General features: G+C 45.7%; 1 protein-coding gene across 4 annotated transcripts in view; it reads right to left on the reverse strand.

Moving 5' to 3' along the window:
• The window catches only part of CERS6 (ceramide synthase 6), a 694449-nt gene that overhangs the window by 254599 nt on the left and 425086 nt on the right, over window positions 1-14764 (reverse strand). For all 4 annotated transcript variants that reach the window (XM_063933582.1, XM_063933580.1, XM_063933579.1 and 1 more), the window contains exon 5: window positions 12502-12552. In XM_063933582.1, coding sequence (XP_063789652.1) covers window positions 12502-12552 — 51 coding nt within the window. The remainder of the gene's footprint in view (window positions 1-12501; window positions 12553-14764) is intronic.

Raw genomic sequence — 14764 nt, forward strand, 5'->3', positions numbered from 1 at the left:
ACTCGTGATATTATACCCAGTTAACAGTATGAACAATAACTGAGCCTCTCAACAGATGGCTCAACAATAACCCTTTAGTGAAGCAATAACTATATACATGTATTGCAGAGAGTCCGCACTTGGGATGGGCGCCCAGCATCCACTACGGACTACGAGAAATAGATTTACCGGTGAGTAAATTCTTATTTTCTCTAACGTCCTAAGTGGATGCTGGGACTCCGTAAGGACCATGGGGATTATACCAAAGCTCCCAAATGGGCGGGAGAGTGCGGATGACTCTGCAGCACCGAATGGGCAAACTCTAGGTCCTCCTCAGCCAGGGTGTCAAACTTGTAGAATTTAGCAAATGTGTTTGACCCCGACCAAGTAGCTGCTCGGCAAAGTTGTAGAGCCGAGACCCCTCGTGCAGCCGTCTAAGAAGAGCCCACCTTCCTCGTGTAATGGGCTTTCACTGATTTAGGATGCGGCAGTCCAGCCGCAGAATGTGCAAGCTGAATCGTACTACAGATCCAGCGAGCAATAGTCTGCTTTGAAGCAGGAGCACCCAGCTTGTTGGGTGCATACAGGATAAACAACGAGTCAGTTTTCCTGACACTAGCTGTCCTGGAAACATAAATTTTCAGGGCCCTGACTATGTCCAACAACTTGGAAGCCTCCAAGTCTTTAGTAGCCGCAGGCACCACGATAGGTTGGTTCAAATGAAAGGCTGATACCACCTTAGGGAGAAACTGGGGACGAGTCCTCAATTCTGCCCTATCCATATGGAAAATCAGATAAGGGCTTTTACATGACAAAGCCGCCAATTCGGACACACGCCTGGCTGAAGCCAAGGCCAACAGCATGACCACTTTCCACGTGAGATATTTTAATTCCACGGTTTTAAGTGGCTCAAACCAATGTGACTTTAGGAAATCCAACACCACGTTGAGATCCCAAGGTGCCACTGGAGGCACAAAAGGGGGCTGAATATGCAGCACTCCCTTAACAAACGTCTGAACTTCAGGCAGTGAAGCCAGTTCTTTTTGAAAGAAAATAGACAGGGCCGAAATCTGGACTTTAATGGATCCCAATTGTAGGCCCATAGTCACTCCTGACTGTAGGAAGTGCAGAAATCGACCCAGCTGAAATTCTTCTGTTGGGGCCTTCATAGCCTCACACCAAGCAACATATTTTCGCCATATGCGGTGATAATGTTTTGCTGTCACACCCTTCCTAGCTTTTATCAGCGTAGGAATGACTTCAACCGGAATGCCCTTTTCCATCAGGATCCGGCGTTCAACCGCCATGCCGTCAAACGCAGCCGCGGTAAGTCTTGGAACAGACAGGGCCCCTGCTGCAGCAGGTCCTGTCTGAGCGGCAGAGGCCATGGGTCCTCTGAGATAATTTCTTGAAGTTTTGGGTACCAAGCTCTTCTTGGCCAATCCGGAACAATGAGTATAGTTCTTACTCCTCTCCTTCTTATTAGTCTCAGTACCTTGGGTATGAGAGGCAGAGGAGGGAACACATACACCGACCGGTACACCCACGGTGTTACCAGAGCGTCCACAGCTATCGCCTGAGGGTCCCTTGACCTGGCGCAATATCTTTGTAGCTTTTTGTTGAGGCGAGAAGCCATCATGTCCATCTGTGGCCTTTCCCACCGGTGTACAATCATTTGGAAGACTTCTGGATGAAGTCCCAACTCTCCCGGGTGGAGGTCGTGTCTGCTGAGAAAGTCTGCTTCCCAGTTGTCCACTCCGGGAATGAACACTGCTGATAGTGCTAACACATGATTTTCCGCCCATCGGAGAATCCTTGTGGCTTCTGCCATCGCCATCCTGCTTCTTGTGCCGCCCTGCTGGTTTACATGGGCGACCGCCGTGATGTTGTCTGACTGGATCAGCACCGGCTGGTGTTGAAGCAGGGGTCTAGCCTGACTTAGGGCATTGTGAATGGCCCTTAGTCCCAGAATATTTATGTGTAGGGAAGTCTCCTGACTTGACCATAGTCCTTGGAAATTTCTTCCCTGTGTGACTGCCCCCCAGCCTCGAAGGCTGGCATCCGTGGTCACCATGACCCAGTCCTGTATGCCGAATTTGCGGCCCTCTAGAAGATGAGCACTCTGCAGCCACCACAACAGCGACACCCTGGCCCTTGGAGACAGGGTTATCAGCCGATGCATCTGAAGATGCGACCCGGACCACTTGTCCAACAGATCCCACTGGAAGATCCTTGCATGGAACCTGCCGAATGGAATTTCTTCGCAAGAAGCTACCATCTTTCCCAGGACTCGTGTGCATTGATGCACCGACACCTGTATTTGTATTAGGAGGTTTCTGACTAGAGATGACAACTCCTTGGCCTTCTCCTCCGGGAGAAACCCTTTTTCCTGTTCTGTGTCCAGAACCATACCCAGGAACAGTAGACGCGTCGTAGGAACCAGCTGCGACTTTGGACTATTCAGAATCCAGCCGTGCTGTTGTAGCACTTCCCGAGATAGTGCTACTCCGACGAACAACTGCTCCCTGGACCTCACCTTTATAAGGAGATCGTCCAAGTACGGGACAATTATAACTCCCTTTTTTCGAAGGAGTATCATCATTTCGGCCATTACCTTGGTAAATACCCTCGGTGCCGGGGACAGACCAACGGCAACGTCTGGAATTGGTAATGACAGTCCTGTACCACAATTTTGAGGTACTCCTGGTGAGGAGGGTAAATGGGGACATGCAGGTAAGCATCCTTGATGTCCAGTGATACCATGTAATCCCCTTCGTCCAGGCTTGCAATAACCGCCCTGAGCGATTCCATTTTGAACTTGAACCTTCGTATATAAGTGTTCAATGATTTCAATTTTAGAGTGGGTCTCACCGAACCGTCTCGTTTCGGTACCACAAACATTGTGGAATAGTAACCCCGGCCTTGTTGAAGGAGGGGTACCTTGATTATCACCTGCTGGAAGTACAGCTTGTGAATTGCCGCCAGTACTACCTCCCCTCGAGGGCAGCAGGCAAGGCTGATTTGAGGTAACGGCGAGGTGGAGTCGCCTCGAACTCCAGCTTGTATCCCTGTGATACTACTTGCAGAACCCAGGGATCCACCTGTGAGCGAGCCCACTGGTCGCTGAAGTTCCCGAGACGCGCCCCCACCGCACCTGGCTCCACCTGTGGAGCCCCAGCGTCATGCGGTGGACTCAGATGAAGCGGGGGAAGATTTTTGATCCTGGGAACTGGCTGTCTGGTGCAGCTTTTTCCCTCTTCCCTTGTCTCTGTGCAGAAAGGAAGCGCCTTTGACCCGCTTGCTTTTCTGAAGCCGAAAGGACTGTATCTTATAATACGGTGCGTTCTTAGGCTGTGAGGAAACTTGAGGTAAAGTTTTTATTTCCTTCCCAGCTGTTGTTGTGGATACGAGGTCCCAGAGACCATCCCCAAACAATTCCTCACCCTTATAAGGCAGAATCTTCATGTGCCTTCTAAAGTCAGCATCGCTTGTCCACTGCCGGGTCCCTAATACCCTCCTGGCAGAATGGACATTGCATTAATTCTGGATGCCAGCCGGCAAATATCCCTCTGTGCATCCCTCATATATAAGACGACGTCTTTAATATGCTCTATGGTTAGCAAAATAGTATCCCTGTCCTGACATGGTATTAGACCACGCTGCAGCAGCGCTATCCATGCTGAGGCAATTGCAGGTCTCAGTATAGTACCTGAGTGTGTGTATATACAGACTTCAGGATAGCCTCCTGTTTTTTATCAGCAGGCTTCTTCAAAGTGGCCGTAACCTAAGACGGCAGTGCCACCTTTTTTGACAAACGTGTGAGCGCCTTATCCACCCTAGGGGATATCTCCCAACGTGACCTATCCTCTGGCGGGAAAGGGTACGCCAGCAGTAACTTTTTAGAAATTACCAGTTTCTTATCGGGGGAACCCACGCTTCTTCACACACTTCATTCACGCATCTGATGGGGGAACAAAACACTGGCTGCTTTTTCTCCCCAAACATAAAACCCCTCTTTTTTTGTGGTACCTGGGTTAATGTCAGAAATGTGTAACACATTTTTCGTTGCCGAGATCATGCAACGGATGTTCCTAGTGGATTGTGTATATGTCTCAACCTCGTCGACACTGGAGTCAGACTCCGTGTCGACATCTGTGTCTGCCATCTGAGGTAGCAGGCGTTTTTGAGCCCCTGATGGCCTTTGAGACGCCTGAGCAGGCGCGGGCTGAGAAGCCAGCTGTCCCACAGCTGTTACGTCATCCAGCCTTTAATGTAAGGAGTTGACACTGTCGGTTAATACCTTCCACCTATCCATCCACTCTGGTGTCGGCCCCACAGGGGGCGACATCACATATATCGGCATCTGCTCCGCCTCCACATAAGCCTCCTCATCAACCATGTCGACACAGCCGTACCGACACACCGACACACACAGGGAATGCTCTGACTGAGGACAGGACCCCACAAAGTCCTTTGGGGAGACAGAGAGAGAGTATGCCAGCACACACCAGAGCGCTATATAATGCAGGGATTCACACTACCCACAGTGATTTTTCCCTTATAGCTGCTATAATACACAGATTTGCACCTAAATTTAGTGCACCCCATCTCTTTTTTACCCTTTGAGCCTGAAAACTACAGGGGAGAGCCTGGGGAGCTGTCTTCCATCTGCACTGTGAAGAGAAAATGGCGCCAGTGTGCTGAGGGAGATAGCCCCGCCCCTTTTTCAGCTGACTTCTCCCGCTCTTATAATCATGATGTGGCAGGGGTATTTTACACATATATAGCTTATTAGGCTATATTATGTGTGATTTGCCACTTTTAAGGTACTCTAATTGCTGCCCAGGGTGCCCCCCCCCAGCGCCCTGCACCCATCAGTGACCGGAGTATGTGGTGTGCACAGGGAGCATCGGCGCACAGCTGCAGTGCTGTGCGCTACCTTAATGAAGACCGGAGTCTTCTGCCGCCGATTTCCAGGACCGTCTTCTTGCTTCTGGCTCTGTAAGGGGGACGACGGCGCGGCTCCGGGAACGGACGATCGAGGTCGGGCCCTGTGTTCGATCCCTCTGGAGCTAATGGTGTCCAGTAGCCTAAGAAGCCCAAGCTAGCTGCAAGCAGGTAGGTTCGCTTCTTCTCCCCTTAGTCCCTCGTAGCAGTGAGTCTGTTGCCAGCAGATCTCACTGAAAATAAAAAACCTAAAATAAACTTTCTTTTTCTAGGAGCTCAGGAGAGCCCCTAGTGTGCATCCAGCTCAGCCGGGCACAAGATTCTAACTGAGGTCTGGAGGAGGGTCATAGAGGGAGGAGCCGGTGCACACCAGGTAGTCCTAAAGCTTTCTTTAGTTGTGCCCAGTCTCCTGCGGAGCCGCTATTCCCCATGGTCCTTACGGAGTCCCAGCATCCACTTAGGACGTCAGAGAAATGCTGTTTTTAATGTATAAATAGTCACTGGCAGCTTGCCTCTACCTTGCCCAGAACCGGAGATATCAACCTTCCAGAAGCCGGTCCCTGCTCCAGCTGCACGTGCCTGGGATACACTGCACACTAGTGTGTGTACACACAGTGAGATCCCTGCTATGTTCGATTTTGACTATGCGATTTCCCTTGAACTCCCCCAGATAGCACAGATAGTACAGATAGTACAGATTTTGACTATCTGTGCTTGAGATTCTGTCTATGTACGATTTTGACTAAGTGCCAATTTTGACTCTACTTCGTACTAGATTGTACACTAGATAGTCAAGATTAACTTGCCTGCACAGTCTATCTAGCCTTACGATACCGACCCCACGGGAGCGCGCATCGGGATCGAATCTGTATCGCAAGCTGCCTAGCACCATGAGATATGCACTAACTTTTCATAAGATTTTGACTATATAGTCAAAATCTCACAGATTTATCTCACCGTGTGTACACACCCTAACAAAATCTGAGATGAAACTAAATCTATATAATATGTCAGTATTAGGGATGTAAGGGACTCACCTGATAAAGGTTCACCTTGCTGTGGTAAGCTGACTTACATTTTTGGCCAAAACATGTACTAATGGGGTTATTCAGTACGCATCATAGTGTACCGAAAATCGCAATAGTGATTTTCGGTACACTGCGCATGCTCTGTGGCTGCACCGCGCATGTGTTCGCATACATAGTGTGATCACATCCCTGAAGGATGAGATCACAATATGAGTGACAGCGGCGGTCAGCAGCATTACGGGGGAGTGGTCCTGCCAACACAGGGGTGACCGGAACATTTTTGGGGTACATTTTCAGAGGCTAGATGTAAGAAGAAACATCTGTAGGTGGTGCCGAAACCTGGACTGGGGCTATGGGCAGGGGCACAGATGGGCAGGAGTGGTAAGAGGCATACAAGGAGAGGAATGGGGCAAAAGCACACTTTGGGAGGAAGGGCAGTGACACACATGGAGAGGGATGGCAGATGCACACATGGGAAACTTCTACGTGCCTCTATTATTATGGAAGCAGGGGTCAGAGGAAAATAAATGAGGGAGTTGGGGCAAGGATACATGTGAATAAGATGAGGAATAGGCGGTCCAGACTGAAATCATCTAAGAGAGGTAGACTCAGGGGGTCTACTACGATATCCCGGCTGTCGGGATGCTGGGCGCCGGGATCCCGACCGCCAGAATGTCGGCAGTGGGGCGAGAGCAAAAGAGCCCATTGTGTCGTGGAGGGAGAAGAGTTGTCGGCATACCGGCGGTCTGGATCCCAGCGCCGAGATCCCGACAGCCAGGATATTGAATGCTTCCAAACCCAGGGCACGCGCCACCATCTAAATGTGGTTCTGCAAGTGTGTGCAGCTGATTACTGTCTGACAGGGGAGCCGGCAGTGTGCTGATTATCCCATCAGAAAATTGCTTCTTATTCACAGGAAGATCTCTGCCTGCGCCGTGTGAATGAGAAGCAGTTCATCGGTGGTTTCATCTGTGAATCCGAGCCCCATACATTAGTGCCTACCATACCTCTTTGATGATGGCCCTGACCTTATGCATTAAGTGTACGTTGACTGGGTAGAGCCACCTCTACCTTACAGTATATTTCATAACTTTAAATGCAATAATTTGCATCATAATCCTCTGTACAACTCTACATAATGTGAGCGCTGCAAAAAATAAAATATAATAATAATATTCTGTGGAGTCTTCTCTTAAATTATAATACATAGGTTTCCAAACTCGGTCCTCAGGAGCCCAAACAGTCAAGGTTTTCCTGTGGTAACCCAGCAGGTGCACAGGTGTATTTATTACTCACAGACATATTTTAAAAGGTCCACAGGTGGAGCTAATTATTTCGCTTTCAATTCTGTGAGGAGACCTGAAAAACATGCACTGTGTGGGGTCATGAGGACCAAGTTTGGAACCTGTGTTATAATTATATTGTAAAATTATAAAAATTCAATGTCCCTGACTTCCTCGCATAAATGTCAGCATGCTTTACATTTATAATACACTACTGTATATTATATAATCGCTATAGACACGAAGCTGTGTATTATGCATATGTATTATTTTTGGACAGACTTCAGTTTACCATGGAAACAGTTTTAGAAATGGCATTTTTCTCTGGTAATGATCATATAAAACAACTTAATTATTTGTACAATAAAGCATCTTCTTTTTGCAGAAGCTATAGCTACACAAGTTCCACATTAGGAGGGTTGATTTTGTGACGATCAAACAGCTGTGCCCCCCTTCCCCCCAAAGAAAAAAAAAATAGCCTCTGCAAAGATCAGCGGTTTCCAAATATCTTTTTAACATTCCGTAACAGATGTGATGCTCTAGGGTTTAAAAAAAGAACCTTCATGTTGTCTGTTCATATTCTTTTCAAATATTAAGCCTACACTAGTTTTGCAATGTGATTTTGAAAATCATACTGGGTTATATTGCTGTTCAAACACAGGTCCCACTGAGTGACGCTGCTACCGCTAACCCCTGCATATTATATCAACAGAGGCAAAAAAACAGATAAATTGTAACTTAAAAAGCTAAAAGTAACTGCTAGGAAAAGAGGTTGTTTTTTTTTTTAAATAATAAAAATTATAAAATAGTCAAAAAGATTTTCTGATTAGACATAGGGGTGAATTCTGCAAAATGTGCAAATTTCCATTGCCGCAGCATTTAAAGGCTGGCGATGGCACCTCATCTTGCATCTCTGTGCGAGATTCCACAGCCATAAAGTGCAGCGGGTGCTGCACAGATTCAGCTGGGCGAGCAATTTGCCGGGAAGTGAATTCCCCCCTATAAATTTCCACATATACTAAATCCCTCATCTTTAAATAGGAGCATATATGCTTATGCACTGGTATTATACAGGAGACTACCGAATACTGGATAATTGTTTTGGACTCCCAGTTGTGTACTCTAGACCACCTACACATACAGTTTGTTGTCCACTTCCCCAGTGAGGTTGCCATGATGCAATATGCTGCGCTGTACCTCTGGGAGGTGATCCGTGAGAACTAGAAAAGTATGAACAAGAGTCAAGAGATCATGTATGACTCCTAATATCTCTAAAGAACAACCTCAAATGCCAAGTGATACAAATACTATGAGGCATATATATATATTTAACATTTGCGTGAATTCCCCTCAAAACATCCATTTTCTGGAGCTACCCACAAGTATCAAATATCATCAAGTTGTATGTATGAGGGACAACAGAAGATTCTGGAGATACCAAAACACAACACAAAAGCAGCCCCTACAGATAATGGGAGCAGCTAAAATGTAAAATTTACTAAGATCCACTTTTTATTGGTCGGCCTCATCAGCTATCGCCATCTTCATATGGCGATAGCTGGAAGCCTGCTACAATCTGCAAAGTTTTCCATTCCAGGTAATTTCTGCTCACATGTGCGTGGTCTGATGACTTGCACAGTTGTAAAACCTGACCCTAGAAGAAAAGTGACCTATTGGAGCTCCGGTCACTGTAGGTGATTAATGTTACAAACAGGCAACACTTAAATTCTTATTGTCTCAAAATGCGGTAATAAGAAATGATAATTATTGGGACCATGCGGCCATCGATAAGTAAATATCCAATACAAAATCACCGGAGCAATTCAACAAAACTCTGGTGCGGAGACAGTACATCCGAAGACTCGTCAGTGCTACTGCGCATGCGTGAACTTGAGTTCATTCGTGTGCGACTTCCAGGAGCCCATTGGAGGGGGAGGGATCGCTACTTGGGATCGCCATCCCATAGGAAAAGAGCAGGGGTGCGGGGACAACCATCATCTGAAGATAGTGAAGGTAACCTTTGAATTTTGGAGCTTAATGCATTTATGAGTGGGGACAGCAGGTCAGTTTAGGACTGAAAGGTCAGCAGGAGATATCCGTGATATTTCCTACTTTCACTTTACAATGAATAGCCCTGAAGCTTTATTTCTACAAAAGTAGGTCAAGATATTAATTTTCCCCTACTTTTGTAGAAATGAAGGGATGATGAATAGACACCCAAGTCTGATAACTGATAAATATGCCCCTATATCTATGATGCCCCTATATCTACTGAGATCTGCTTTAAAAATATTAGGATTTAGTGGAATTAGAGGGATGACAGAAAAACTGTGTGGCCTACAGTATATATCAATAGTTCAACAATCATGGAAATAAGACTTTTCTCCACCAAATAGTTGCAGTTTAATGCACAAACAAACAAAAAAAAGTGAATTTATTATTTTGTTGGGAAAGTGCTTGATGCTTTGTGCAATGGAACTGAAAGCCCAGATTCCATCATTGTGGTTAACAAAATATTAAATAAATGTAAAAACATATAACATTTATTTAAAAAAAACTGCAAAAAATATTCCTAAACTTTCATTCAGTGAAAATGCTTTGTTCAAAGAATATTTTTTTTTTATAATTTAAAGCTATTCTAGCCATCCTGAGAGAGCAATAAAAGTAAAGGTACTGTACTGAAGCAGTAAACTAGGCTTCCCTATGCAGAGACATTTCAGTTGCAATAAGCATTGGTTCAATTCTTTAACACTGTGTGTTCCCACTACAGTTACAGGGAATGGAAATAAGGTCCTTACTGCATCACTGCTGGGACAATCACGGTACGTTTAAGAATTGGAGGAGAAAGAGCTGTTACAGATATCCAAGATGTGTTGTACATGCCTGATTTTGGAAATAATATCATTGCTATCAGCATCCTAGAGGAAAAAGGCTACAAAGTCCAATTTCAGAAGGGCAAGTGTTTGGTGCAGAATAAAAGAGGGACTGTTATTGCTTCAGCAACCCGGTGCAACCAACTATATGTCCTGAGGAGTGTACTGCAATGATGGCTACTGAGGAAAAGCAGTCAATGGAGCTGTGGCACAAACGCTTAGATCATCTGGGATATGACAATGTCCAAAAACTGCTAGATGGAATGGTAACAGGGATCACCATGAGCAATGCTGAAAGACCCATGTGTGAGAGTTGCATAAAAGGCAATCAAACTCACAACCCATTTCCAAAGTCCGTTAATAGAGCAGAGACCCCATTAGCTCTAGTGCACACAGATGTGTGTGGTCCAATTGAGGAAGAATCAATGAGTGGATATAGGTATTTCATGACTCTCATTGACGCCACAAGAATGAAACACGAGTGCTTCCTTAAAGAAAAGAGTGAAGTTGTCAACAAAATTGTGGAATACAAAATCCTGGTGGAGAATCAGACAGGTCTGAAACTAAAGATCCTGAGATCTGACAATGGTGTAGAGTATGATAAGAAAGTCTTAGCCGCATTCCTTAGGAAATATGGCATAAAGCATCAGCTAACGATTGCCTACACACCGGAACAGAATGGCGTGAGTGAGCGGGCAAACCGCACACTTATTTAAAGAGCACGAACTATGTTAAGTGATGCTGGCCTGGAAAAAGAAGTTTTGGGCAGAAGCAGTATCTACTGCAGTATACCTAAAGAATCGTACACCCACAGTGGCCATCAAAGGTAAAACGCCACTGGAGGCGTGGTCCAGGAAAAAGCCAAGTGTCAGTCATCTTCGTGTCTTCGGGAACAAAGCTTTTGCGCATATACCAAAGGAGAAAAGCAGAAAGCTAGAGCCAAAATCCATAGAATGTTTAATGCTCGGATACTGTGACAAAAGCAAAGGATACAGACTTTGGGATGTTACAAGTAAACGTCTTCTTAAATCCAGAGATCTGGTATTCTACGAGACAGCGCCACTAACTGGAGCAGTGGAGCAACAACAAAATGTATCTTTGGATGTACAGGTAGCAGAAAGCGTGTCTGAATCTGAGAGTGTCAAAGCAGACAACAAGTCAGAGAACAGAAGTTCCATGAGGAGCAACAAAGGTGTTCTAGCCAAGAAATACAGTGAGGAGTATGCAAACATAGCTTACTGTGATCATCAAAACATACAGGAAGCAAAGTCAAGCAGTGATTGGACTGCGTATGCACCGCATTGCACAGGCGCATCGTACGGGTACAAAGAGGATCGGTGCTGGGCAAATGGATTTAACGAAGAATCCATTCGCACAGCCGATCGCAAGGTGATTGACAGAGGGCGTTTGTGGGTGTCAACTGACCGTTTTTTTTTGGGAGTGTTTGCAAAAACGCAGGCATGTCCAAGCGTTTGCAGGGCGGGTGTCTGACGTCAATTCCGGGACCTGACAGGCTGAAGTGATCGCAGCGGCTGAGTAAGTTCTGGGCAACTCAGAAACTGCACAAAACTTTTTGTAGTGCTCGGCTGTACATGCGTTCGCACACTTGCAAAGCGAAAATACACTCCCCCCATAGGCGGCGACTATCTGAACGCAGCACAGCAAAAAGTTGAATGACCCCCAATGTCATGCTGGTAATTACTGACCTCTCCAGGCTACAGTACTTATAATAAATACTAGAGTTACAATTCTGCATTAAGGATGTGTTTCTATCTTAAATGGACATTGAAATCTCACCATACTAAGTAAGACAGTACATATATGAATTTTCAAGTGTACTGTGGCAAAGTAAGGGACTTAGCACATGTGTTTGAAGGAGACAGTCAAACAGAACTCTGGGCTACTTAATTTTATATACTGTAGATAAAAAGGAAGCTGTTATACTCAGGGAGAGGGAAACATGGGTTTAACACCAGTCATTTAGGATACAACCATGGTGTAGTTTAGGGTTTATAAGATGCTGTTTACTGTAGACAGGGTGAGCAATGCTGGACAAGATGGCTAATCTAATAGAGAAATAAACTGTTAGACTAGTGATAGGGGTGCCAAGGAAATTTTTTTTGTTTTTCTTGACTTATCATAGTTAACAAAAAGGTGTCCGCATCACAGTATATAACTTGTGTTAAAGTGTATCTATTTTGTTCCATTTTGTGCATCTGATGTATGCCAATATACACATCGTCTGAATGTGAGCGCATTGTAAATACAATGAAACGCAGTCACTCAAAGAAGCATTTACATGTGCGTTTCACAGTGTTTCGTTTAAACAAGATGAAGACTTTTTTTTAAATCACAGATGCATGTTCAAAAAATAGAGATTGTGCTGATTACCTGATAAGGATAATTGTACCAACACTGTCTTGTGTTCCAGAGCCATGGAGTCTAGAAATGAAAGAAAAAATTACATAGAGTTATTATACGGTCACTAATTTTGATAAACAGCACATATATATCTATTATACACAGTTATTATAGTCACCAGTGTATCAATGGTACCAAAATGTTTTTCAAAATGAGAAAATATAGGGGTGTTGCTTCATGGGGAAGGAGTGTGGCCACAAAATAATACCAATTCATATTACACTGTACAGAAGTCTCCATTATTTAAATTATGCCGCACAGTAGCGCCACTTACACACATTACACCAGGAAGAGACCCTTTTACGCATTAGGCCAGGTAAAGGCCCTGTCACACATTACACCAGATAGAGACCCATTTTACACATTACTCCAGGTAGAGCCCCATTACACATTATGCCAGGTAGAGTCCCCTTTTACACAGTACGGCAAGCACAGTCCCCTTTTACACAGTACGGCAGTCAGTCTCCTTTTTTTACACATTACAGCAGCAGAGTCCACCTTTTTAAAAATTACGGCAGGCAGAGTCACCCTTTTTACAAATTACGGTGGAAGAGTCCCCCTTTTACACATTACGGCGGAAGAGTCCCCCTTTTTATACATTACGGCAGGTAAAGTCCCCCTTTTTTACACATTAGGCAGGGAGAGAGAGAGAGAGAGAGACAGAGGGACAAAGGGAGGGAGACTTGCCTGCCGTTGAGGGAGCCGCCACTCTTCCGGTGAGCCCACAGCATGGGGGAAGTCACCGCTCCTAGAGCCCGGCACCGTGGGACAACAGCAGGGGTGAGCAGCTACTCCGAGTCCTGACACAGCGGGGGAGACCGGCATAGAGACCACAAGCTGCAGCAGACAGCAATCTATATCACACACTGACAAGGTTGCCGGGCACTGCAGCTTTTTAGCTGCATGCTGGTCTCCCTTGTGCTGGGCAGCCCTATGTGGCATGTGTGTGCCAGCGGATGCGCCCACAGTGCAGATGCGCTGTGGGCAACGCACTGCTTGCACACACCTAGCTACCGCTATGGTAATGATTATACAGCCTATATCATTACAAATAATTATTGAGCCTGTATCCGTAGGAATTGTCACCTATATTTTCCAGGCCAGTCTTTGCAGGAAATTCCAGGAATACCTACAATGAGTAATAGTGAGGCAGCAGGTTATTGGAAGGAGGAGGGGACTGGAATATGAGGCAATAGGCTGACTCAGGTATATTTCCCTCCCTGCACACAGTAACTTATCTGGCAACTCTCACATGTCCCAGAGCTGTCACTTCCCAGCCAGTCATATGCTCTCACAGGCCGCACATGCACAACAGCCATCACACGAAACTGCAACTCCCAGCATGCTCTGGGGTGCGCCTCACCTCGCTGATCTATGTGCTGCGCGTTCAGGTGGCTTGTGGGAAATGTAGTTCTTCTGTAACCCCTGCTGACCTCAGGTTGTTCTGGCCATGGCTTCAGCGGGGAACCTGGAGGCTTCGGAACACGCTCACCAGTGTCACTTCCTGGTTGGTGTGAGTGGGGGCACGGCCTTGTCGGCTGTACGCTGGTCTCCATTGTGCGGCACGGCCCTATGTGGCATGTGTGTGCCTGCAGATGCGCTGTGGGCAACGCACCGCTGGCACACACCTAGTTACGGCTATGCTGGAGATATATAAGAGCAGAATTTTGTTGTATCCAAGAGGAACAGCAATAAATAACGTTGCTTGATGGTATAAATTGGGGATGTGAGAAGCTGAAGCATTGTATTTAGAAAAGGTTGCTGGATGATATGTGTAACATATTTTATATGTCACTGTAATATTACATGTGTTGAATAGAAATTATACTACTGTGTGACATAATGTGCTATAAAGGGCATTATTACTGTGTGGCATATTGTGAATAAGTGGCTCTATTGTATGGCGTAACATTAATAAGGGGTACTACAGTGTGGTGTAATGTGAACAAGTTTGCACTACTATGTGGTGTGATTTCTTTAGATTTTTTTTTTAGATTTTTTTTTTGGGGGGGTGGGGGGCATCGAATTACTACCTTGCCTTCCTTGACAAAAATCTTAGGTTTGGCCCTGTCCAAACTATACATATTGAGAGCCTTTAGTCTTTCCTGGTAAGTTTTGTGGTGCAGACCTTGCACCATTTTAGTTGCCCCTCTTTGGGGGTAATTCAGACCTGATCGTAGATGTGCTAAATTTTGCACAACTACGATCAGCTTCCCTGACATGCGGGGGGATG

Source organism: Pseudophryne corroboree, chromosome 7 (genome assembly GCF_028390025.1).
Source record: "Pseudophryne corroboree isolate aPseCor3 chromosome 7, aPseCor3.hap2, whole genome shotgun sequence".
Taxonomy (NCBI): domain Eukaryota; kingdom Metazoa; phylum Chordata; class Amphibia; order Anura; family Myobatrachidae; genus Pseudophryne; species Pseudophryne corroboree.